The sequence below is a fragment of the Puntigrus tetrazona genome, chromosome 5, assembly GCF_018831695.1.
Source record: "Puntigrus tetrazona isolate hp1 chromosome 5, ASM1883169v1, whole genome shotgun sequence".
In the NCBI taxonomy this organism is placed as follows: domain Eukaryota; kingdom Metazoa; phylum Chordata; class Actinopteri; order Cypriniformes; family Cyprinidae; genus Puntigrus; species Puntigrus tetrazona.
The window spans coordinates 4,512,271-4,539,209 of record NC_056703.1 but is presented as its reverse complement, the minus strand read 5'-3'; the positions used below and the strand labels follow the sequence as shown (position 1 = coordinate 4,539,209).

At 37.8% G+C, this 26,939-nt stretch overlaps 1 protein-coding gene across 3 annotated transcripts in view; it reads left to right on the top strand.

The window, feature by feature from the left end:
• Positions 1-26,939, top strand: part of galnt9 (polypeptide N-acetylgalactosaminyltransferase 9) — a 70,004-nt gene that overhangs the window by 18,635 nt on the left and 24,430 nt on the right. Inside the window, exons 3-6 of one of the 3 annotated variants that reach the window (XM_043238165.1) lie at positions 1,784-1,950; positions 7,514-7,688; positions 20,546-20,743; positions 25,941-26,058. In XM_043238165.1, the coding sequence (XP_043094100.1) occupies positions 1,784-1,950; positions 7,514-7,688; positions 20,546-20,743; positions 25,941-26,058 (658 nt within the window). Of the gene's footprint in view, positions 1-1,783; positions 1,951-7,513; positions 7,689-16,375; positions 16,569-20,545; positions 20,744-25,940; positions 26,059-26,939 lie in introns of those variants that run through there. The other 2 variants (XM_043238166.1, XM_043238167.1) reach the window with 2 other exon arrangements.

Sequence of the window (26,939 nt, the reverse complement as noted above, 5' to 3'; positions counted from 1 at the left end):
AAATTGAAGTTATGAGGCAAAATATAGTTAAAGCGTTATCACACGAACACAAATACCAAATATCAGCTCCTTCAAAACTGTAATATTGCTTTTATAGAGTAGTAGGTCTACAAACAACAAGTTAGTAACCTACAAATAGTGCCTGTTTTTGCTCTTTCAATAAAAATAGTTACAGTTCTGTCCCAATCGCATATACTGTTACGGCTTCACTCTCCAGCTTAAAATGAGTTTTTATGCAATATCGATGCACATGTATATTCTCTTGGTCGTATATAATTTGATTACGTATTCGTCGAGTGTACCTTTTTTGTGAGCAGACGACTTTGGCGTTACTCAATAATGTGATTGCCTAGAGAATTTTAATCTGCTAAATGCCAGACCTAGTCTCTGTAATCGTATTTTATGAAATATAACCTATTCCTGAGCCCTATAATCCTCAGCCATATTAAAAGAGCTGAGAGTAAGTCCGTACGGGCAGGAGCCTCATGCTGTTTTCCCAGAGCTTAGGACGGCTGAGGGAGGGATTTCGCAGCGAGATGTTGATCAAGAACTTATGGTTGCCATGGTAACCAGTCAGCATTTACAATGTGCAATAAAGGCTATGCTGGCAGTCTTTAGTCTTCAGTTGACTAAAATAGGATGTCCTCTAGGGGTCCTAAATGTATTGAAATGCTTTATGTTTAGAAAATAGCTTTGCACCAGACTGTTTAGCTAATCGGTTATATTGCGGCTATAATATAACATCTCTGTACAATATAAATATTCATGCAAGTAATCCAGAATGGCGCTTTAACCAAATCTGAGTTTTCTCAGTAAGACTACCTGCCATGCATGATAACTGACAATAAAAGGGTACATATTCTTTCAAAAATCGGAGCATGCACAAAACAACTGTAATGAACAATATTGTTGGAGTCACTTTCAACATTTTTTTTTTCCTAACTGGCAAACAATAAAAGCATTGACTGCCAGTCAGAATCCATCTTTAAAAAGCTCTAGCGTTCTGTGCTTATGATAAAAAGCACGTCTCTGTGATTTCTATAGTCATGGGCCTTATGTCACGAAATTCTTCTGGTCATGACTGGAGCTAGATGATGAGTTAGTAAACGTAGTGTGGAGAAAAATGATGCCTCTCCATTAATGTGTGGCATTTTTCATTTTGGCATTTGCATTGCATTTCCTTTTTTAAGTCTTTCTCTGCCATCGACCGAATCTTCTGGCTTTCCGTGTTTCCATTGTTATATCTGGTGCGCGCTATCACGCGTCTTCTGAAAGGGTATGGAATCTCTGAAATATAAATCAAAACTGCTGAATGCAACTAAATGAATTGTCGACCCAGAAATCTGTATAGGACTGTGAAGCGGTGTGGATCTACTCCATCTGTTTTGGTCATCTGAATCTGGTCCCTGAATTCAATCTGGACATGGCTTTTCTCAGCTTTTGAGTAAAAATGTATGAAACTTGCCTGATATTCATGCGTTGATAAAAAAGAATGCATTAAGCTAGAATAAAACAGCTTTGGCTCAATTCTTTCTTTAGATATATTGCATATATATTTCTGAAAATGATCAAATGTGTTTGAGACTTTCTATTTTATTATTTAAACAATAAAATAATAATACCGTGCATAAATAATAATGATACAAATGCAAAAAAAAGCTGAATCATACACAATAAAAACTGCATAATATGCTACAAAAATGATGATTTTGTTATAATAAAAAAGTACATTTTCTGATTGTAAAGCTGCAAACTAATACACTGATGTCTGTTTTCCGTCCAGGTGTAAGCAGCTGACCTACCCTGATGACCTTCCTCAGATCTCTGTCGTCTTCATCTTTGTGAATGAAGCTCTGTCTGTGATCCTGCGGTCTGTACACAGCGTGGTCAACCATACCCCGGCACACCTGCTCAAAGAAATCATACTGGTGGACGACAACAGTGACAGTGGTAGGGAAACATGCCTTCGTGTTCCCTTTAAAGTGCCCTTATTAAGGGTTTTTGAAAATGGCGTGCGTAAGGCAGCTCTAAGTGAATGAAACCATCCTGCTGAGGGTAAAATCCGTTTCATGTAGACGGAGCAATGAAACATTAGCATATTTTATGGCTGCGTTGTTTCGCATTGGTCTGAATGAAAATGCTAATTCCTTCGTTGCCGCTAGGTGGTAAAACATATCGTGCACAAAGCATATCACAAACGCTGCTTTATCAGGCATTACAGGCATGATGAGATGAAAATGAGACCAATCGCCGCGGATTAGCGTCACTTTGGAAAAATAGTTTTGGAGTCGTTGAGCAAGTAAAAACAAATGCATATTATAATGTTTTTTAACACTGCCTGCATGTCAGCCTGAACCTTTCATAACCTACAATACATGCACTTTATTGATTCATTGCTTTATTTTAAGTGAAACGAATACAGCTGCCTAAAGTTTACCGGTTTCTCTTGTTGTAAAATCTGAAAGTGCAAAAATCGAGAAAGAATCAACTCTGAATCATTGAAACAAATCATTTTTAAAATGAATCCCAAGCCGTTTCATGTTAACGGAGCAATGAAACATTAGCATATTTTACGGCCATGTTTTTTTGCATTGGTCTGAATGAAAATGCTAATTCCTTCTTTGCCACTAGGTGGTAAAAAATAGCGTGCACAAAGCAGATCACAAACGCTGCTTTATCATTTTATTACAGGCATGATGAGATGAAAATGAGACCAATCGCCGCGGATTAGCGTCACTTAAAAGAAGGGGTTTGCAAAAATAGTTTTGGAGTCGTTGAGCAAGTAAAAATAAACGCATTTTATAATGTTTTTTAACATTGCCTGCATGTCAACCTGTTGTTGGAGACTCCCAAAAGCAAAATATGAACCTTTCATAACCTACAATAGAGGCACTTTATTGATTCATTGCTTTATTTTCAGTGAAACGAATACAGCTGCTTAAAGTTTACCGGTTTCTCTTGCTGCTCCAGACGTAAAAAGGCTTTGTAAAGAAAGCGTACACCAAATGCCACTTGAATAAACACAGCACGGCGTCCTCAGATAAAGCATGACTAACCTGTTTCCGAATGCCGTAACAGTCTGTGTTTTGTCTGAGCAAACAAACATATTTGTTGGTTGGTTAGAGACTGCGCTTAAAGACTAACAAAAAGAGGAAAAATAAACAGCGAGAGACAAACACCGCTAGAGTAGACCTTTAGGTGTGTGCTCTTGCGCATAGCTCAAGATTTATAAATAAGCTTTAAAAGAAAAGACAGATTGTTCATTTTTCTTTGAGACTTTATTTACAGTTCCCACCGACGCTGTATGTTTTGCAGTCGTTTTATCTGGTCAGACTGCGCTGAAGTATCGGAACAACTAAAAGCAGATGCTTCTAACTGAACGTTTTTCATTAGCGTGATAGCGGCAGCTCAGCTCTTCTCCAAATAGTGTAGCTTTTCTTCAGTAATGAACTTTTTTTGTTTTCTGTGTCACCTTATTTATCTCACGCCGCCTTAAAACCAAGCAAGGTGAAGCGATAATTAACCATTCTCTTCTGGAATGCTCTTCATCACTGCTGGGTTGAGGTCGTATGAGCGCAGGTTCGGCTCAGGATCGAGGACACGTAGAAACTGTTCATGAGCACCCTTCTGAAGCATGCAGTGATAAATGGGGCGACCCTACAGGTTCACGGGCCTCTCGGACATGTGCGAACGAAGGCCATTATAACGCGAGTCTGCTTTGACACGGGGCCACTATCTGAACACTTTTTGAGACATTTTAAAACATTAAAACAAGTCCTGCATTTAATCGATTTCCTAGAAATCATTGCATTTTCTTTTAGCCTTAAAAAATTGCATGTATTAAATAAAAAATGCAGTAAAAAACAGCAATATTGTAAATTATTATCATTTTAAATTTTAATATAATGACATTATTTATTATTTTAATTTATTTATTTATATTTATTTATATAGTATTTTTTCAAACACGTTACAAAATATATTAAGCTGCAAAAACGGTTTTAATATTGTTGATAATACTACTACTACTACTACTACTACTAATAATAATAATAATAATAATAATAACATTATCAATAATTGAGCACCAAAGCAGCATATTAGAATAATTTATGAAGGATCATGTGACAATGAAGATGGGAAAACACAGTAAAAAAAAAATTACTGTATGTTTTATCAAATAAATGCATTTTTTTTAAAGTAAATAAATAAAAAACAAGCCAAAACCTTCTTAATGATTCCAAACTTTTGACCAGTAGTGTATGTATTATTATTATTTTTAATTTTTTTAAACGTGACCCTTGAGCACAAAAACCTTAAGTTGCAGTTAAGTTGGTATATTTGTAGCGATAGCCAAAAATACAGTGTGCATTAAAATGATTGATTTTTCTTTTATGCCAAAATCATTAGGATATTAAATGAAGATCGTGTTTCATGAAGATATGATAGGAACGTCTTTCCTTAAATATTTTAGTTAAAAGTTCTCTTTTAGCAGATATGCTTCTCAATCTCGTTTCCGTGGAGACCAGACGCCATCTTCATAATTTCCTGTTATCTCACACACTCGGCTTCTCTGAACGCGGCGTTGACCGCTTCTAATTTCATATGCTAATTTCCTGCTGATGCCTTAGCTTTATCCAGCTGACATTAAACTGTTAACATGCAAAGGTTGCCTACTTGACCTTTTCTCAGCGCTGCAGCTTGTCGTCTCCGGTTTAGCGCTCGCGCCCAAAAACCTGCTGGAGGTAGAGGCGCCCTCGCCACTCGAATAATGAAGTGACCTTAGCGAGCGTCTCCCTGTCTCTCTAAGTCTTCTGTGCATCATGAAGACGTTTAATAGAGTGCCGTTCCCGTGTTACACTATTCACTGAAGCCAATAAGGTTTTTGTCCTCCTTTTCTGTCCCTCCATCATCTCTGTCTGTTTGGATTAATCTCAGCCGAATCCTGTTACGCGGGGTAGCATTCGTTCTCACCTTGTGAATAATATTAAGGGACGTTGCGTCTATTTTTCTCATCTCATCAGACACGGAGTGGTATCGCGCCCTTGAAATTCAATTCATTTAGACGTCGCTTGTAAACAGATAATAATGGGTTTCGGTCCAAATGAAAAGAAACGCAGGCCCTTTTAGATAAAGAGTTTGTTTAATGCTTTTCAAGGACGTTCTTTTTATTTGAGACTAAAGCTAGTAAATGACATCTGGCTTTATCCCCAAAAGCAAACGGCACAATTAAAATCCTCAGACATTAGGCCAAATACTGTGGATAAAATTAGTGCTCGTCCCAAAACAATCATCGTTTATTCACCCTCGTGTTGTTACAAACCCATTCGGCACAAATTGATTTTATTTGTACATTTGTGGATGATCCCTGTTTTACTGAAGCCCGGTGGCACACGCGTACGCAAGCGCATCCATGAGGAAAATGGCTTTCTTTAATTGCATTAATTGCTATTCCAGTGCCATATGCGGCCTTCGCTAGTTTTTGCGTAGGGCTGTATGTTCTTCTTGATGTATGCAGATGAAAAATGATAAGTCCTCTTTGTTGATTAAATAAAGCAAAGCAATCCCTTTGCTATGGCTCATCTATCAGGATCAGCATGCATTTCAAATATTTTCATAATGCTCAATTTTGATCTGCTGCGTTCCAGAACTTATTTCTGCTTTTCTTTTCGCCCGTATGATGGATGGATATTTGTTCTTCATTGATTGGCGAATGCTTATAAAATATTTCTGCCTCATGATTCTTAATTTCAAGCTCATTCAGAAGGCACCAGAGGGAATCCTATAACTTCTAACGGCACATTGTGTGTGTGTGTGTGTGTGTGTGTGTGTGTGTGTTTGACACACACTGAACTTTGTGTCCGCCCTAATATAATAACTGGAGCAGAGCTGACATTAAAAGCAGTCAGCGTGAATATAATTTATGAACATATTTATGTACTGCACTTTCACATTATATTTATTAATTTAGCAGACACTTGTATTGGACACTTGTATCGAATTTCACAAAAACGCTTAAGAAATGACCAAAACAATAAACAAAATTAGAATTTAAATAATGTGCATGTATCAGTATGCATCATTGTAATATTCATTGTACTAAAATGCATTTATGTTTATAATATTTGCTTATAATAGTAAAAACTATGTTTTTTTTAGGTTTAAGGTAACCAGCTTCAGGAGTTTTCTTAACTTCTTGTTTCCAGTTCATGCAACAAAACCTTTTAAAACTTTGACGTTTCCTCAACTTTATATATTTTTTCCATTGTGTACAGAACCGAGCGAGAGAAACCACAGTGTACATTCTAAATCATTAGTGTTGCCAGATCTTGCTTGGAAAACGACAACAAATAATAATAACAAGCCCATTTAAATCCAAATGCATTATTTTGGAAATAAGCCACATGCCAAAATATAGCGACTTGCATCTGGCTACTTTACGTACTCTTGAACTGGAGCCCACATAACAAGCCAAAAAGCGCTCGATAAGCATCGCTTAAAATAAGTGGACATGGCAACCCTACAAGTACACTCTGTGAGGTAGCCTTTAAATCGTGTTTTTTTTTTTATTATTATTTAAAAGCAGGTGTCCCTCCTGAAACTTTACAGTACGTATGTAGCCTGTGAGTCTTTATGGGCAAACATAAAACACCTCACCTTTTATGTAAAATAATTTGAAATCGCATTCTTGGGCGATTAAATCCGGCGCCAGGGTTTTCCATTGCGCCGAAACACTGAAATGTTAATCGTTCTTCTGAGCTGATGAATGAGAGGGGAGGTAGTTGTGTGCATCAGTGCCTTAAAGAGTGCTCTGTTCCTCCTTATTCCTCTCCCCATAGAAACTAGAGCACTCAGCAACCTGCAGGAAAGAGCCCAAACACTCATCTGTCTTCCTTGAGTGTGTGTATGTGTGTGTTTGTCTCTCTGAGTGTGTGCGTGTCCTCCTTGCACTCCATTTGTTTACCTCCCAGAGTTCTTATTGAATGAGGACAGATAGCTAACTCTGAGAGACTAAAGGAGTGGAGAGATTCAGGCAGATTTATTTACCATGTCATCTATAGTGCCGCTAAAACCTTCATTTTTTTCTTTTATGCTATTAAGTTTATCGTACAGAATTCAACGCAGGCTTCTTCCTTTAACCGGGATGCTTTTTATTCACTTATTTTCATGAGCGAAAGGGGATGCACTGTAAAAATGCAGGTCCTAGAAGACTAGACTAGAAGGAACTCTTTTTTGGTTCCACAAAGAACCGTAAAGATTCTAATTCTATACGTTCTACACATTCTGTGGGTTCATTTAGAATGTTAGATGATTTCTAAAACGCAACATCGTTTATACGATAAAAAATCCATTCAGAATCAGTGTCCTCACAACAAAACCCGTAAGAGGAACATTAATAAAACGTGGCATGAAAAAGGGTTTCCAAGACAGTGTGACCTTCACATAATAAAAAGACAATTGATGTAGGAGGTTTGGATTTCCTCCCTTCACATGCACTGTTTTTCTCTCCTAGTGGAGCTGAAGTTCAATCTGGATCATTACGTGAACAAGCGATATCCCGGCCTGGTGAAGATCGTGAGGAACAGTAAGCGAGAGGGACTCATACGGGCCAGGATTCACGGCTGGAACGCTGCCACCGCTCCTGTTGTGGGCTTCTTTGACGCCCACGTGGAGTTCAACACAGGCTGGTAAGTGGGATTCGGTCTTTTATTATTTTATAAGGCATTGTCTCGCCACTCAGAATATCGCTGGCGTGCTTCACATGACAAAGGCTTGATTTAGCAGAGAATATTCATCATGACATCAATGGTAGCTTACACTTCAGTGAGGAAAGCGGCCTGATGGATTTTTATCTAAAGCATCTGTCCAAAATGAACCGATAGATTAATGATCTCAGAAATGGATGAATGAGATGTGCCCCAAATCAAATAACCTTTTTTCTTCTCGGATGGTAATGGGCTTCCCTGGTGTTTTTTTTCGGTTAGAAGACCGTATAGAAGAATAAAGTCGTTGTTTGTTGCTGTACCCAATCCTTAAATGAACTCATGCACCCTTCATCTGTCACCTCCTTCAACTCAACAGCATTGAGTTCTCATTAAGACCTCCCATTGGAGTAGTATGACCTCCGTTTGGGAATTATGGATTAACCATTAATGAGCTTTTCCTCTTTGTTCCACAACATAAACATTTAATGGGGAGATGATCACTGAACGGGGCGCACCATGCCGGCTCTGCGGTCGGAAAAGACGGGGGATTCGCACCTCATTTTGGAGCCAAAATTAAATTAGAGTTTCGTTATTGCTTCCCTCGTGCAAAACTCGGATTGCCGTTTAATTTAAATGCGTTTTCCTTCTGTGTGAGTGCCACAACATTTCAAGGTGTGAAATGAAAGGGTTTGGAAAATGAAATGTATTTAAAAGGGGTCGTATCGCAACTCATTGTATTATGCATTCCCTAACATTAAAAGGTTTTTTTAATGTGAAAAACAGTCATTATTTTGTTTTTCGTGGCGATTTTCCACCCTCTCCTTTATGGCTCAGAATTCTGCTTTTGAGAAACTCCTTTTTTCACATGCGAAACAAGCAGAAGTTTCGCAATTAGCATATGTTTTCACAGCGCTCCAGTGTCTTGCATGTCAAAAAGATCAAGGAAAATGGGTTTTTCATCACCTCTTTAACATACCGTTAGCTCAAAAATAAAATATCTTCTGAAGCCTGATGAACTCCTCTCCACGTGTCAGCAGCGGCCCATTCCTTCACCCTCACTCTAATGTGGTCGGATTGATTTTTGCACTATATTCCAGTTCCCCCGTGTTTATTTTGTTAAAAAAAATGCACATTTGATGCATAGTCGAGAACTTTTTTTTTCTATTTATAGAAGCATGAAATGTCAAACTTTGAAGTAACTTGACATAACCGCACTTACGAGCGCGGCTTCAAAGGAAAGTTGATTTCATATTGGCAGTGCACTGTGCTGGAGGTTTGACAATTAGCACTTTGATATATTCGTTTCAAAGCAAATGGAGGCAACTAACAGAATTCCAAAGAGGCCAATTAGTCAATATACGAACTGCGAGAGCATCGGTCGCGCAGTGTTTCACATGTTAAGGACAACGGTTTTCAAAATGTAGGATAAATTCGCTAAACCGTGGACATTTTTGAGCAAACTGTCCCTTTAACTAGCTGCTTGTATAGTGTTGTGCCTTGAATGCAATGCTTAAATGCCATGCAGACTTTGTGGCTGTGTTTTGCTGTTACTTAGCAATTTCTTTATTTTAAAAAGAATTAAAACACAAGGATGAACAGCGCTCTCGGTAAGCACAGTTTATTCCCTGCTTTTGGGATTTTGCCTCTCCCAAGAGGAGTAGACGGATGTTTCACAGGACAGTTGCTAAGTGGCACGAAAGCAGCTCCTCAGATATGACCACAAACCTCAATTCTCTACGCTGGGAAAAAAAATATATAACGCTGTATGTCATGAGCTTCACAAAGCTCAGATTTATGGCGGGGCTGCTGTTTCGAATCCTCTTGTTTCCAAGGCCAACACACAAAGACATAACCTGGTGTACCGAGCGTAAAACCTGGACCCCTGGGCGAAGGAAAAGGTATTGTGCTCTGACGAGTTATCTTTCAACCTCGTGTCTGCCTCCCTAAAGGTTTGGCAAATCTTGTCAACTCAAATCACTGTCGCCACCTTTTATGCACATAGGGGATCGGTAATATTATATAGGCAGTCGTTTTATGGAAGTCATGTTGTGCATGGTACTGCAATGGCCAAGGGATATTTTTTGATGTAGTGTATATATTGAAAGAAGTCTCCCGTGCTCACAAAGGCTGCATTCATTTTTGCAAATACAGTAAAACCGCATTACCCTGCAATATTGTTGTATTTTTAAGTATGTGATTGATCCGTTATGACAGCTGATTTTCAGCAACCATTACTCAGTCCAGTCATGCATCAAGACAAGAGTAATGGCTTTTTCATTTTACACTGTAAAATATATATTTACTGTATAAATGCAGAGTGTATATTCAAACATAGTTATATAATTCTACACTTTCTGTGTTACATTTCATGCTTTTGATTATAGGAGATTTTGTATTTTACAGTCACTTCTCCACATAGCTACAGTTATTGTAATTTAGTTTGCCGTCTACATGCACTAGCTAGCGAATTATGTCATTTTCTAAAGGTGTTTCGGTCTTCAGTGTGAGTGACACTTGTGGACAGCACATAACAAATTATACCACAGCCTGTAATTCCACCCTAATTTGAGCTTGTCGGCCTGTCAGGCTCAAGATGTATTGTGTGTGTGTGTGTGTGTGTGTGTGGCATGAAGTTACAGTATACCACCAGTCCAGAGGGTCATAAATTGCGCCTACCGTGCCTTACACAAAACCTTTTCTTCAGCACAGAGCACAGTGTTCTAAACTCATTCATTATTCATGACTTGTTGAGGCAAAGCCGAATCGGAATGACAGCAATAAAACTGTGTAAAACTTTTCAAACAAGACATTGTCAAGCCAGCATTCGAAGTTTGCCTTGCCAAATGAGCCTTTCTAGTTAAAATGACAGTTTTATAGCATTTTACTGGAGGAGCGCGGAAGGCCCATCCATTGATCACTGGTTGAAAGATCTGTCACATTACAGTATATTGCATCGGAAAGAATAAGTGTAATATACTGTATAAAGGGCAAAGTGAAGGACTACCATAGACATAGCAATAAGAAAATAAGCAAATATTGGCACATGCAATGTTACTGGTATGTATGTATGTGTTATTTTGCATTTGAAAATATTGTTGATATGCTGTTTATACTTATAATAAATTACCTGTGTAATTAGATTTTCGGATGTGGGGGAAAGTATATATATTCACGCCATCGTCCCCTTTCTTTTAATAAAAATATCATTTTTTAATGATTCGTCATTTTTAATTGCACTTCCTTACCGTACGAATTACCGTTTTGAATCTTAGTCGATGCTTCGATGAAAATTCAGCTCTTCAATTCGCAATGTCACACCGCCTTGTTTCACGCACATTTTTGTGAATTTTAATTTGCATCTTGGAGTTTCACCCACCTTTGCATTCCTAGTCACAGTCGGTGTGTATTTCAGTATGCATTGTACGTACATGCCTGCATTAAAGTATCAGGCTCCTGACAGACTTTCATTATTTATAAAACAAGCTTAACCTTTATAGAGTGGCCCAGCACAGTGTTCGGTGGACTGGCAGAATTAGCTGTGATTGTATGAATACAGGAGAAGGCCTCTGGTGAGCATTATTGATTATTCATGACTCTGTCTTTTATCATCTGCTGCTGAATTCTACAATGCTTTGTGTGCGTGTGCGTGTCATTAGATGCTTGACTGATAATTGCCGTGCCCTCATCTATAGGCCATCTCTTGTTTTTTTGTTTTTCCCGAAAAATATGTCCAACATTCCCGTGCCGTAACCTTTTGCCCTGCGTCCTATTCTTCTGGTCTCCATCGTTCACGGTTGTGTTTGACATGCTGATTCTCTGATCTCTCATCTCTACGCCTCCATCGCTTGATCTCTATTTCTCACACCTTTTCTCTCTCTTTCAATTTCGTCTCTGCCTCAGGATCCCGAGGAGCTCTGTTTGATTTAAAGGGAGAAACGCAGCGATGCATTTGGAGGATCTGAAATTCATTTTAAATGTGGTTCTAGATTGACTCATAGACATCATAAAGTCCTGTAGGTCTATGTCCCACAACAATATGAACAAGCGTGCAGAAGTTGTTTATCAGCTTCTTCTGTGAGCGTGATGCTTTGATCTTTTGATGTGTTTTTAGAGCTGAAATGTGTAATCTTTTCAGTTTTAGAAATACTTTATGTCCCAGTTACTGTACGTAAGCAATTCTTAGGCTGACTTCTTGAAAACTGTAGACTCTGAAAGCTCGTTTTCACACGATGATGAGTTTTGAGTTTGAAGCAAGACCAAGGAGAGTTTGAAAAACCTATAAAAATATTTTTTTTCTCCTATCTTTGGTCCTATAAGTGGCACACATTCAGCTTTATCGATTTTGTCTTTTGCTCCGTGTGTCTGGAAGGTTTTGCCTACATTGTGAAGACCAAACCTCCCCAAGAGGAAGATACAATCTCAAATCATCTGTATTGTAGGAAACCCGGGTTTTAGGGGACAGAAAATATCACCTGTTCCTCACTAATATAGCTAAACCAATGTATGTGAACGTCCGCAGAAGTTATGGCAATTTAGGCTTTTAATTTCATCTTTCAAATTCCTTTTAACGATTTGCTGTCCTTTCATGTGCAAGAGCACCGAAGGCTCCCAGAGATTATTGCTGAATTGGATGTAAATCGTGTACAACAGGCCATTTGTATGCCTTCGTCTTTGCTTCAGTGGATGTGATAACTGAAGCCATAAATATATTCATAAACAAAGGTGCCAAAACATTCTATTCTTCATATTATGGCAATATAGGATGGCAGAAACTGATAACTGAGATGGATTATGCGGGCCAGAATGTGACCTTGTTTAAGTTGCTGGACTTGGCTGCACTTGCTCACAGTGAGTGAAAAAGTGTGTGTGTGTGTGTGTGTGTGTAGAGCTACAGCGTGAAATAGAAGTTCACTTAATTCATTTGCGTTTGGAACTGGATGAATCCTTTTTGTTGCATTATATTGTATAAGCAAAGGCAAAGTCCTGCTAGATTATATTTGACACTGTGCTGAAAAGTAGAGCTTATGGTTCGGTCGTAGGATGTTTTTTGTTGCTTTCCTCTGATAATGACTGGGAATGGACGAACTACTAAAATTAATATTAGTTTAAAAGCATGCCTTATAAAAATTCTGTTACGTGAAATTTACTCAAGGAAAATGTCATTTAATTAAACGTTTACAGTTTTTTTTTTGGTCCTAGCGTCCGTCCTAGACTCAATGACATGCTGGTGTTTAACACCGTGTTATGTTTTACAAAAAACAAACAACAAACAAAATAGCAAAGGTTTGAAATCTGGCGACGTACAGTTTTCAGTGTCCTTTTTTCTAATCTCGCATACTAGACTGAACAAATACAGCATGTGGATTGGGATTCAACCTAAACATTATGCAGAGAGACACAGATCAGTTTAAATCTACATCTGATTATTTAATTACTCTGAAATGCATTAACGGTGGTTACCATGGTGACGTTGTGAATGAGTGATTTCCGTAAGATAACATCCTACACGTACCACACAGCAGCTTATTGATCAGAAAAGCACTCTCAAAATCAGTAGGACAAAAATGTTTAAATTTGTGGTCAAATGAAATATGAACATAGACCGCATTTATTAAATAATGGGATTATCGTGAATAATGGGATTCGCGACGATTTCCAATGAATGTTGGAATTAAGTCTTTCTAGATAGACAGACAGACATAGATAGATAGATAGATAGATAGATAGATAGATAGATAGATAGATAGATAGATAGATAGTAATTACATTATTGAGTGGGGACTTCTATTCACTCAGACCTCAATGTCTCAATGAAAACATTAATCAATACACAGATTTCCCTGGGCTGATCTCTCCAGGAGATCTCTTGAACATTTCAAGCGAACCTCCAAGGCCTTTATCATTCAGTTACACTATTGGAATCACCTTTCGATTGGTTAATCAATACTTTTTCAGATGTTTACGTTAGCTCAGGAAGTGAATCTCAGGATAAAAATGATTTCAGATTTATCATCCGGCTGACACTTTTATCCCAAACAACTCACGGTACAGTTATTACATGAACAATGAGAGGTTAAGTGCCTTGCTGAGGGGCACGTGGTGATAGTTTATAGATTTCTCTTTGTGCGGGGTCAGGTCGGATCGAATCTCAAACCACTACGCTACATCGAATGTAAATTAATTTGTAAATAGTTTAATTTGTATCTGGAGCCAAAAGTCTGTAAATGTGTCTACAGGTAAGAGAATGAAAACCAATGGAAACATTGTAAATTGACATGTGCAGCATCTGTATGTGACAAAGTAAGAAACGTGAGGGTGTGATATTGGTAAAATATGTCAGTATGCTTTTACTGGTGGCTTTTTAGAGCCTTTGATGTGATATTGTCAGACCTGTGCAGTTTTAGATTAGTTTGCATGCACTGTTGAAGACTTTCCGGAGCTGCTTTGCATAATTGTTGATTCACCCTTTACCACACTAATCTGCTGAAACCTTATGAAGAATTTCAGAAGAAATATTTGAAGTGATTAGAGCTAATGAAGTATGAGGGATGAGCGTTTTTGAAATCAGTCAGTTGGAAGTACAAACACAGTAGGCTACTCGCAAAACGCAGCTAAAGGTTCGGTGCCAGGCCTCCTCTAGACGATCAATGATATCACTGTGCCGCAAAAACAAAAACCAGACAGTCGAACTTGGCACGGACGGTTATTTCAGGTTGTTTTTGCTCCCTATACACATTGTATAGTTATTGAATAAAATGAAACGTTAGTTCTGGTCAGTGGTTCTGATTGCTTGAGACATGTTCGAAGTCACTTCACTGGAGAAATATTGATTCATTTAAATAAACACGCAAGTCTCAAAGGGGTTTTCCACTCTGCCTTTGTTTCTTTTTAATGATAATTAGTGAACACATGCGATAAAAATATTGCAGAATGGCCTTACGACCGCATCAAGCGAGACATGTTTTAGACGCGTTTTAATCGGTTTTCAAAACTGTCTGGATCGGCCCAGCGCTGTCTCATTCGTCTAGCACGCTCGATTTAACCTGTCCGTTTGTTAAAATAGACTTTAAGATCCGAAGAGGGTCAGAGTTGAGAATAAATAAGCAGCTGCAGCTCTTAAAGAAATAGCACCCAACATAACCCATTTCCAGCTGCTGCGATGTCTATTAATCAAAGGACAATTGACGTTTTAGCTTTAAGGATTCATCTATATTTCATTTAGAACGTGTCTGATAGCTTCAATTTCACTTCTGTGCATTTCTGATGAAGCCTACAAGTAAATTTTATCGCGAAATCAGTATTTAATCGCTATTATAAGCTGTAACTAGGTATTTTAAATGTTAAAATCGATAGCTGGTCAATGATTAAAGCTACTTAGCGGGAAAAGTCACAAACAGTCACAAAATAACATGCCATTAAACAAATATTCATTAGCATTTATGTTGTTTGTAAATTAATTTAAAGATTGGATGTGAAAAAAGTATACTTAAAAACTTTACTGTTAGTTGAGATTAATCACAATTAATCGCGATTATTAGTTTTTTTTAATCAGTTGACAGCACTAATAATAATATAACATTTTATTATCGATATTATTCATGTAAAACCATTAGCCTATAATACCGATTAAATACTGATTCTCTATAAAAATATACTTGTACGCTTCATCAGGAATGTACAGAATTATCAGACACAAAATATAGAATAAATACATTTTCTTTGTCCTTTGGTTAATAGACAGCTACAAGATGCTGCAGATTTTCTCAGAACTGACTGTTTTTTTTTAATACAATGCAAATCAATTCATGCATTTTTAATTTGGGCTAATAATACTGTTGATTCTTTCCGTATTTCGGTCACATGGACCTATCGTATCGGCCAGCCTAAACGTTTGGACCCATAATCCTGGCTTAAATCGTTTTAATCATTAGTCAGAGACTTAAATGATGGACAAATACTGTTTGAATGGTGAGTGGGTTTAGTATCCGTCTGGGATATCACCCATTAGCGAGCTGCGATTTGAATATACCTTGACACTGAAGGAATTTAGACATGATTAGTTGTACGGGCTTCTCCAAAATGACATTAATTATTCATCGTATTTAGTAAGCGATTAGTCATTGTGTTTATGGTTGCATTAATATGAGTGGCGACGCAAGTGGGCAGGCTTCGACCTAATGTAACGAGTTTACTATTTAATTTGAGCTCGTGTATTTTTAGAGCGCGATTTTGCGGAATAAGATACCGTGATGTGATGGACTTGCTCCCGGGAACATTTTGTAAATATGTAAGAGGAAAAAAAAAGTAAAACATTTAACAGGATGAGGCTAACATAGCTTCACCGTGACGGGCTGCATCATGTCCAAAGGCGATAAATCTATCCCAGCTTCTAAGCTGCTCAACAGATCCATAATGTGCTTAAAAACAGCATGTAAAAAATTAAATCCTCCATCCTGCTACGGGAGGGGGGAAAAAATAAAGAAAGCAGCTTCGGGGAACGGTTTCGGCCCAGCCTAACCACGCACCGTTCGTGGGATCTTCACAGTGAACGAGGCCAGATTTCATTTTCTGATAGAGGTACATGAGAGAAAGTTTCCCGATTGGAGATGCGTCACACGTCGGGCCGCGGAGAACGGGGGGCTAATCTCCGAGGACTGCGTTTCCTGGCTATCTGTGAAAGGACGGAGACGGGGAGGATAGCGGGACTTACCTCCGTAAGATGACATGCCAAGTCAAGCACGGTGGCTGATAGAGATCCGTTTGCTCAGCAAACCGTCCGTGACTGCGCACGGGGTGCAGCGCTTTATTGTTTCGGCTAAGAGTATAAGTGATTTATGATGTACCCCATGGACTTCAGTCAAGGTAAGTGCCGTATTTCATTCGAGGGATGGACATACGGCGGGACTGTACTGTCTTAAATTAGTTTTCAGTGCGTCATCGTTGAGCAGATTGGCGCACTTTCGTTACCGCTGATATTTTGGTGTTATTTATATAGTATTATATTATAGTTTTTTTTAATAATATGCGTGCTTTCACTTTAATTCATCCATTTCACAATGCACTTATTTCAGTTCTTAAACGTATTTTTAAGCTTTTCAATGTTGAAGTTTGAACATTTTGTGTCAGCTCAGCATTAATCATATAAGATTTTGAATAGTTTTCATAAACAAAAGCAAAACTTACTACAACACGTAGAGTCCAAATATCTAAACGTTCTGTTATCCACTTTTTTATTTATATTTAGCACAGATCTTGATGAATTATATTATTGGCATAACAATTTGGATGAAAATTTGACCTGGAAAAGTAGTAATTATTATTAGTGTGATAATCCTGAAACTTACTTTTATATTTTTTGCATGTTTAAATCACATTTCCAGATTTCTTGGAGACTTCTGTACAGCTCTGTGTGTTTACTCCAAACTATATTTTGATCTTTTTTTTGATAAACAATCAATAAATGTGCAGGTATTTGACGTTTTCAAACGTGGTGGCCAGTCGAAGGCTGTAGCACAGCAGTAACCACCGAGACTTTCCCGTTGATCATTTCTGATTTTTTTCCTGGCCCTTTCATCAGACGCATTCTGTGGGTAAGGACTGATCGCTGTTGCCCTCCGCACGCCGTCTCATACACCGTAGAGAGTCCCTTTTGTAATTAATCCCAGTAATTCCTGGCAGACGTGTTAGTAATGGACATTCAGCTCGGAGCGGGCAGTGCAGCACTTTGCAGCATTTATTTTTACTTTTGCATTGCCGTGCTCCTGTCTATATTATTACGTTTCTGTCTTCTGTGGCACTCGATATGTTTGTTTGGTCGCTCTCCGGTGTGCGTCGAGATACTGTAAAGGTTTTTCATTTTTTTTGCCCCTCCCTCTTTCTTTTGTTTTTGTTCTCTTTGAGTAAATCAAGCGTGGGCTGTAACTTTTCTTTCATTGCACTAGTTTGACGGATACATATTCCCGCTCGCAGTGGCATTATTAGCGCTCGGTGATAACGTCAGACTGTAAAAAAGGCTCACAGAAGATACAACGAATGCAGCTGGGCATTTTCTCTTGTGTGCTCCCGATTAATTTATATGCTGTATTTCCTCATTACCATATTTAATGTGCTGCTGTTCACTTCGGCTGTAATGTAATTACCCAAAAACACTTTTTAATAGTTTTAGTTCCTGTACCTGCCACAGGATTGAACAATAAAAAAGGTAACAGTAGGAACAAACACTTTATTTTACGCTAAACCCATTAGTTCCTTATTATCATGCATATTACCAGAATACTAGCCATTTATTAACGCTAATCAAGCATATATTAATGCCTTATTCTACATCCCTAATACTCCCTGATGCCTAAATTTAACAACCATCTTAATAACTATTAATAAGCAGCAAATGAGGAATTTATTGAGGGAGAAGTCATAGTTAATAGTTAAAAAAGTGCACTGTATTCTGAAGTGTTACCCAAACTTTTAATCAATTCAGCCTTTTTTTTCATATTGCACAATTCTTCAGAATTGCAAAACATCTCTGAGTAAAAAAAAATATCTTCAGAACTGTAAGTTATTAACTTGCAACTGTGAGAAATAGATATCTTTTTTTTTAACTAAAGAAAAAATTAACTGTGAAAGTCAGCGAGTAGAAAAAAGCTTAGGATTTTCTTTTTTCTTTCCTCTCAGCTAAACCGTTTTTTACTACAGTATCTGAACCCTCTATGCGGTTGCTCTACTTATCAAGCGATCGGATTTGTTTTTCACCATCACAAGAAAGGGCGCCCAATAGAGCGTGCTGCACATGTTGAGTCTTGCAGTATCTGCACACCGCTGGTTTATTATAGCCCAGAATGGGCTCCTGTGGGATCTCACGTGTAGCTGGTCCAGGTTGTGACGCCAGCGGCCCAAGGACAGAGGAGATGAATAGAGGATTCACAAGAGGGACGGCGTATCAGTACATCCTCACATCCACACAGGACCAGCTTCTGAAGAAAGAGCGTGTGGTCTCACTCAGACTTCTGTAGAAGAATATTCAATATTATAGATGGCAGTTTGATGTGACAGGGCTTGGTTTCTGTTGTTTTTAACATAGTGTAGACTAAATAGTTTTTCTAGGATTTAAATAAAGACTCTGAAGTGTAGGGCTTTGGTATTTTGCACAAGTTTTGGTATTTTGTGACACAACCAGGGAGAAAAATATATTTTTTTATTTGTGTTTACTTTTTTGATAAAAATGTGTGTGTATATTTATTTATTATATATATATATATATATATATATATATATATATATATATATATATATATATATATATATATATATATGTATATATATATAATTTATTTGTATATATACATGCAAACACATGCATGTATTTAAGGAAAGATGTTATGTTTGTATATTAAATATATTTATATAGTGCATAAAATACAATAATATAAATGAATGTGTAAAATAAATCAGTAAGTGTATATACATTTAATAATAATACTAAATAATTCATATCATTATATTAAAATTGATTTCTGATAGATCACTGAAGACTGGATTAATGCCACTTGAGAACTTATTTATTAAAATATGTTTAAATAGAAAACATTATTTTTAAGTGTAACAACGTTTCACAATATTATTGTATTTACTGTGTTATCTAAAAAGATAAACGGTCTTGGTGAGCAAAAAACTATGAAAGTCTCACAGACTCAAACTGCATTGCTTTAAAGATGTCCCACAATCACTATCTATGGAAATCCTGCCAAAATATATTCTCTATATAAAAAAAACCCCTCTGTCCTCGATGACACCAGTATATAGCCTCTTTAAAACACTCTTTTTCTTGTTAATTGCACACTTGCATTAAGGAGCCTCTCAGCCGGCTATTTTTTTTTTCTAAAGGCCCCACTCACAGCCCTATTAAAAGTCACGTCTCAGTGTTGATTATTACCTTAATGTGATTGAGCTTTTTACGGATGACCTCGGAAAAACCAAGGACACCAAAGGAAGAGACACGGACGGAAAAAAGTAGTAGATTCGGGGGTCAAAGAATGACGCCAGACAAAAATGATTTGCGAGTTGGGAAAAAGGCACGAAAAAGGACATTGATGAGAGACTGATGGAACGTTTTTGCAGGTTTTCTTATATTTGCTTCTGCTGCAGATGTCAATATGTGATGATTACGCTGTCAGGCTTGATTGTTCTCCTTTTAAACCAACACCGGTTTCGATAATGGAATACAAGCTTATTTCCAAAAATGACAGAATCAATTTTCTGCCCGAGATTATTCTTGGAAACAGCCGCACGGATTTTAAAGTAAACACAGAAGCTGTACGCTAGGTGAGCGAATCGAACGAGAGAGTAGCATTTAATTTGTTTTGCTTATTTACGGTGTCAGCGTGCTAGAGACCTTTCCGCGTTACAATTAAGTGCGCGGGCCGTGTGATGTACAAATTGTATTACTTTTCACCGATTCGAAAAGGCGCGGCGAAAAATGCGAAAGCAGCACCTCGTCAACGACCTTAATTATTCATCAAAAGCAAAAAGAAACACTGAAAATGATATCTCATTAAATATTTGGTTTAGTTCGGTACGACGGGTGAAATCCGAGAAGGGCGCTATCATACGAAAATGTTTCCCGGTAGCAGAATTATGTAGCTGCAACCTCAAATATAGGCGTTTTTAATCAAATATTCTACAAACATTTCACATTGACATCCTAACGCTTGTTTTTACCTGTGCTGCTTTTTGTAGCAGGAATATAACAACCGCTATTTGAGTGAAAAAACGAATGTAAGAAAGGCTCGGTGTGTCTCGACTCCTGATCTTCTTTCTCTTTCTGATCTCTATCATTTATTCAGGGCTGATCCTATCCTCACCAGAGTGAAAGAAGATCACACCAGGATAATCCTCCCCGCGATAGATAATATCAAGTACAACACCTTTGAGGTGCAGCAATACGCTAATGCAGCTCACGGCTATAACTGGGGCCTCTGGTGCATGTACATCATCCCACCGCAGGATTGGCTGGACAGAGGCGATGAGACTGCCCCCATCAGGTAAGGGCATCCAGCGGGCCACTCCATAATGCATGAGGACATTCTCTGAAATATAAATGACCAGGGATATAACAGATGAATATTTCAGATGCGATAAGGTGGCGTCGGTTTCCTGGATGTGCAATAAATGCATTTGTGTTTTTGCATCCCTCAAGGATTCGTTTTTATACAGCGCAGAAAAGCGTTTCAGCCCACATTTTAGGGTTGCGTGGCCGGTACCAAAAAAAGACTCTCTTTACCACAGTTTGACATCATTGTTTGGATGTTTTGGATGTTTCTGACCTAAACGAATCAGAATTTCTTCTGACTAAGATCAGCGTGGGTAAGGTTTGATCCCTAGGGAGCTGATGAACTAATAAAATGCGACCCTAGACCACAAAGACCACAAAAAGCTTAAGTCTTAAGTGTCAATCTGTCAAAGTTGAGACTTATGCATCGCCTGAAAGCTGAATAAAAAAGCTTTCCATTGGAACAGTATTTCTAACAGATACTATATTGGAATATCTGAGAAAAAAAATCAAGTGCCATCATGTTATATGGAAAATATAACCAATAATAGCGATTCATACTAATCGATGATATATTTACAGTAGGAAACTTACTAAATATCTTCATGGAAGTTATCGAATAAATAATCACTTTTTGGTCACTCAGTTCAAGCCGTAGCATGACTGAGCTGAAATAGTAATAATATGTGTCTCAGTCTCAGGTCTAAAACTGTGAAAAATCCAATTTTTGCTCAAATATTACTTGCGGAAATGTGTTTAATTCATTAAATATCAAACTAATATGACAGTTTGAGTTTTGTGTTTTTCAAATTGTGTCCGGTTTCAATTGCAGTAGACGTTTTCTAGTTGTCAAACGTTGCGGAAGACGTTTATACTCGATGCTAGCCAAAACAAAGAGAAATATCAATCAGTATAGCGTTGTTACAGCTGAGAAAAAGCTTATTCGTTTGTAGACGCCACTGATCTAGTGCAATTAAAAAACATTTTTAGGTGCACTAATACTTAAGCTATTGCAGATAAGTGAGCATTATCATAACAAACAAACAAATTAATGCAAATTATTGGAAGATATCGCCTTAGTATTCATACCCTGGAGCAAAGGCTGGTGTCAGCTGCGGTTCTCAAATCGTGAACCTCTACAGTCAAATACTCATTTTATGCTTAAAACCAACTTGGTTAAATGAGCTTTGTTACAGCTCAGTCCTAAACCCCCGAGAGCAATGGATATACCCTGCCGGAGGAGAGTGGACTTTTTCATTTCGTATGAAATCTGGTCAAGGTCACTATTGTGTGAGAGTATCAGGACAGCAGAAATCCCATTCATTATTCATGCCTCTGACTGATAGCTATTTGGAGAGAGAAACTAGGCCTGTAGCCCAATATTACTGGAGCTGATCCCTGTGACGCCTCATACCGGCTTCCGAAAAGTTTTTGATTATTTTTTATTTGTATTTTTTCAGTGATATCTTATACCCTGAGAGCTCCCGACGTGCGATCTCATTTCTTTTCATTTATTTTATTACAGCTCATTCAGTTTTTGGTTGTCTTCTTAAAAAGCGTGGTTTTTATCATGTCATCGTGTTTTCATTTTTCGAACCTAGTCAAAAAAAGCAGCACATGCAGTCGGATTGAGATAAATGGAAATGCACAATAAAAACCCATGATTTCTACTCTCGTATGTATGAAACTCTTCACGTTTTAGGGAAATTTTTAGTTTTGGGTGTGTGTGAGCTGTCACGGATTTTTTTTTTTAACAATTAGGTAACGCACATACTGTATTGCAGACATTTTTATTGTCATTTGTTACAAATACAATGAAATCAACATAGGTTTTATGAGCTAAAACATCTTTTAAAGTCAAAGTACATTTTTTTGTTGTTGCTGCTGCTTAACGTCTTGGTTTTTTTTACGTTGGCAGATGCTTTTATCCAAAGCGCATTCAAGGTATGAATGTTTTATTAGCGAGTGTGTTTCCTGGGAATTGAACTCAGGACCTGCGTGTTGCTAGCGTCACGTCTCATCAGATTACCTAGCGCTTTAGGATCTTAATTAGTTAATCTTTCCAAACTAATTTAGCCTTTGCACTGTGCTTAAAGTCCTAATTTGGTGTTCTTAGTAAAAAAAAATGCATGTAAACCTTTTATTATTCTATATTGTCACCAAATCAAGTATTTTTTTTTTTCCGAGCTGATCGTGAGGCCTCATTGATTGCTTTATTTGCGGATTTATTTGCGGATAATTTAGAAAATCCTCTTCCGGATCACAACATGAGGGTTCGACTAAGACGATGAATCTCTCCGGATCGATTCCAACTGTACCTCAAACCTCAATTAAAAAAAAAAAATCAAATTACATATATGTGACCCGAGGTAACAGTATGAGTTAAACGTTTGAGCTAAATCTCATTACAGAAAAAGGCGGTAGACATTGTCCATGCAACCCTTTTCTCAAGTGCTGATATTGACAGGTTAAAATGGCCGCCCGCAGGCCTGCAGTGTGTCAAAGAGCTATTGGAAATCATTCCAGCTCCACTTCTCTCAAACCCTCGATGAATCCACTGCAGCTCGGCGAGCCTGTGGCTATCCAGCACCGAGGATCCCAATGCTCACAGCACACTGCGGCAGCGTTCATTTAAATGAGTCGTGTTTACTGTTAAATGAAGGACAGTCCGGTTCAAACGTCTGTAAATAAGCAATTAGTCGCTCTAAAGGGAGAACTGCTATATCCCACGTGAAAACGTTCCAGAAAGACCACCCTGGCAAGGCTGTGAAGATACGGCGCTTGTAAATAGTATCGGATGTTAGTATGTTTTGCACGTACTTTAAAATGAATAAAAACGATAAGTCTTATTACTAACTTAAGCTGTAATTAAATGCCTGCTGTTATTTGAAAAATGTTATTTTTCTGAAAAGGACAAACGTTAAACGTAGCAACAGACATTTATGCATCGTGCGGATGCTTTAAAAATTGAGGAGTAGTCTCACAAAATGGGATGAAAGCAAATTGGTGGTTCAGCGGTTTTAAAATAAAAAAACGAAGCATTCCAAGGGTGTGGATATTTTTTATTGGCACTGTACGTAATGAATGCACGTTTATGTCAGTATTGGCAAAAAGCATACCGTGCCACAAAGACTATCGTGCAATGAAAACATTTCTTTTCGAGTATGTGTGGTAATTGCGGTGTACTGAATCAATTAAATCAGTATTAAAATGAGCGAGATATTTTCCTGGAGACGGCAGTGTTTACACAAGGACTCTTAGATTAGATTTTTTTTTTCTCTGTTCTTTTTTATCTAAACAGTGGATCACAGTAGAACTGTTTGCGCATCTAGCATTCATTAGCCTCTCAAAGAGGCCCACCTGTGGTTAACCAACAAACAGCTCACTTTCAACCCACCAGCAAAGCACCAAACCAAAAATGACATTCAATGACCAACTCATCTTGAGATTGTGAAACACAACAGTTGTTCTGTCTGTGGAGAGCTGACAGGATCGTAGGGTCGGCTCGAAATCATCTCGCCCCCTCGCTGTGTTCAGTTTCAGAACAAGCACGAGTGAAAAGTAAACTCGGTAAGAAAACTTTTACAAACCTCCATATTGTAGTTTCTGTATGACCCCGACATACTGAGGCCAAAACAAAAGAAAGAAATGTTTTATTTAGCTACTTGCTTGCTATAAAATAACAACAAATTGCACACACACACACACACACACACACACATATATATATATATATATATATATATATATATATGTCTGTGTGTGCTTTCAAATGATCGTCATGATTAATCGAATCCAAAATAAAATATTTTCTTTACATAATATATATTATGTATATATTAAAACGCACATGCAGGATATATTTTGAAAGTATTTACATGTAAAATATATATATATATATATATATATATATAGTAACATTTTTGCATTGTCATGTCGCCAAGTCGCCAGGGTATATTATATGGGTCAAAATTATAGATTTTTATTTTATGCCAAAAATCATTAGTATATTAAGTGAAGATATTTTGTAAATGTCCTACTTTAAATATATTAAAACTTAATTTTTGACTAGTAACAGGCATTTCTAGGAACTTCGTTTGTACAACTTTAACGGCGATTTTCTCAGTATCTAGATTCTCTCGCACCCTCATATTCCAGCCAAATATCGTCCTACCCATCTTTCAGATGATATATAAATCTCATTAAAAAAACAAAACAAAACAACCCTTATGAATGGTTTAGTGGTCACAAGGAATTGTAAAGGATATCATTTATAACTACTTCAACACTTTAATCATTCCTGTTTCCAAGGTTGTCACGGAGACGATTTACTTTGAACTTCTTCTGAATTGAGCGCGTCTCTGACCCGAGAAACCAGGGACAACTGCCTTCTCAGCAAACTGCCATATGTGGAGCCGTTCTAATATTACACGCCGAAGAGCTAGTAACCAAGTGGGAATACAGGGAGAGTGGGAAGAAATAGAGTAGCACTTACAAAAACAAATAAACACTTTTCTCTGCTATATGCCTGATTACTCTGAGCGTGCGGTCCGTCAGCGGTGTGTATTTCTGTTTAAACACACACGCTTTCTACTTTACATATGACTTCTAGCTCATCTCACTCCCACTCAAGAGAAATTCTTCATGCTCTGTGAGAGGGCAGATTCTGCAACCTCTGATTCGTGAATGATTTCCAGCCGACTTAACCCTCTGAGGGTTATTAATTCATCAGCACTTCTTTCCCCAGCCATATTCAGAGTCATCTATCTGTCTGCTGTATCTGTCCGTCCATCTATTGCACTTTTAGTACGTATTTAAAGCCTGCTAAACTGAAACTAATTTCGTAACTGAGGCAGATCTGACGCACAATTAAAGATGCTTGGTATATTTTTTATTCTGTTAAAGCTGAACTATTGCAGGTGTACATCATGCACTATATTTTTGCGTTCAGTCTAATGTTATTCATGCAATCCACATGAAAAGTGACACCAGGCGTCTAAACACATTTTTAGATGTTATGTTAAGAAAAGTGCATTATATATATATATGAATATGTGCATTTAATATGTTTAATTCACATTTTTATATCAGTAAGACTCAATCTCTCAGTAAATATGTCAATAGATTTGAACTACGCTTATCTATCTAAAGTCTGAATATGAATGCTCGTGTATATTTCTTGCACGCAGGACACCTGCGATGATCGGCTGCTCCTTTGTGGTGGATCGCGAGTATTTTGGGGAAATCGGACTGCTCGACCCCGGCATGGAGGTTTACGGAGGAGAAAACATCGAACTCGGCATGAGGGTAAGTGCGATCTTTTTGTGATGAAAACATTTGCGCATAAAAACACGTAAAAGAGACAAATAAGCGTCTGCCTCGTTCGTTTCGTTCCCATTCACAGTCCAGTGTATTCGGGTAATTGGAATTCATTGAGCGTGGAGTTGTTTTTGCGTATGAGACCCTCTCAGAAATTACAATTCACTATTGTTGCCGCCCTCTAAATTCACAGGTGACGATGTAATTAACTCTATCTGCAAAGCTTCAGCATTTGACATTCGTTTAATTACATTTCTTCGTGCTTTCATGCCCCAGTCGTCGTGCTAGAGACCGTTTCGGGGGTAAATTGTGCCGATTCCCCCCTCCGTCATGAAGTAGATGCATTGCCCAAAGGAAGTGAAAGTACTCAGTGCCAAATTACACAAGCTCTGATGCTTTAAAGGCAATGGGGTACAAAGAAAGTAGATCCCTGCAGCTGCAGCCCTGAGAGAAATTTCATGGCCCGCATGGTCTGCGAGCCAACGGAGAATTGAACTTGTTTAAATTCAGAAGCAGTTCTTTCCGTGGGGCGTCGAATATCCTTGGAAGATTTGCATAATTTGGATAAAAATCCTTTAATTCGTTTTAAAGATTCATTGCCAGTGTTGTTTGACAGAAATGTTTTTTTTTTCCCAGCCTGATGATAGATGATAGAAGTATGGAGATGAATGGCGCTGTTTGAAACGCCTTGAAGATTGAAGACGGTTTCAATTGTGTGTTTGCTACGTCTCGGTGACAGCTGATACAAAAGCAGACCGAATCATTTCTGGATTTCTTTGCAAGTTGTTTCCTGGTATTTTGCACTTTGCGTTTTTGCGTGAATTCAGAATCAATATTTTTTATGCCGGTACTCGATTGTGGCGATTTTT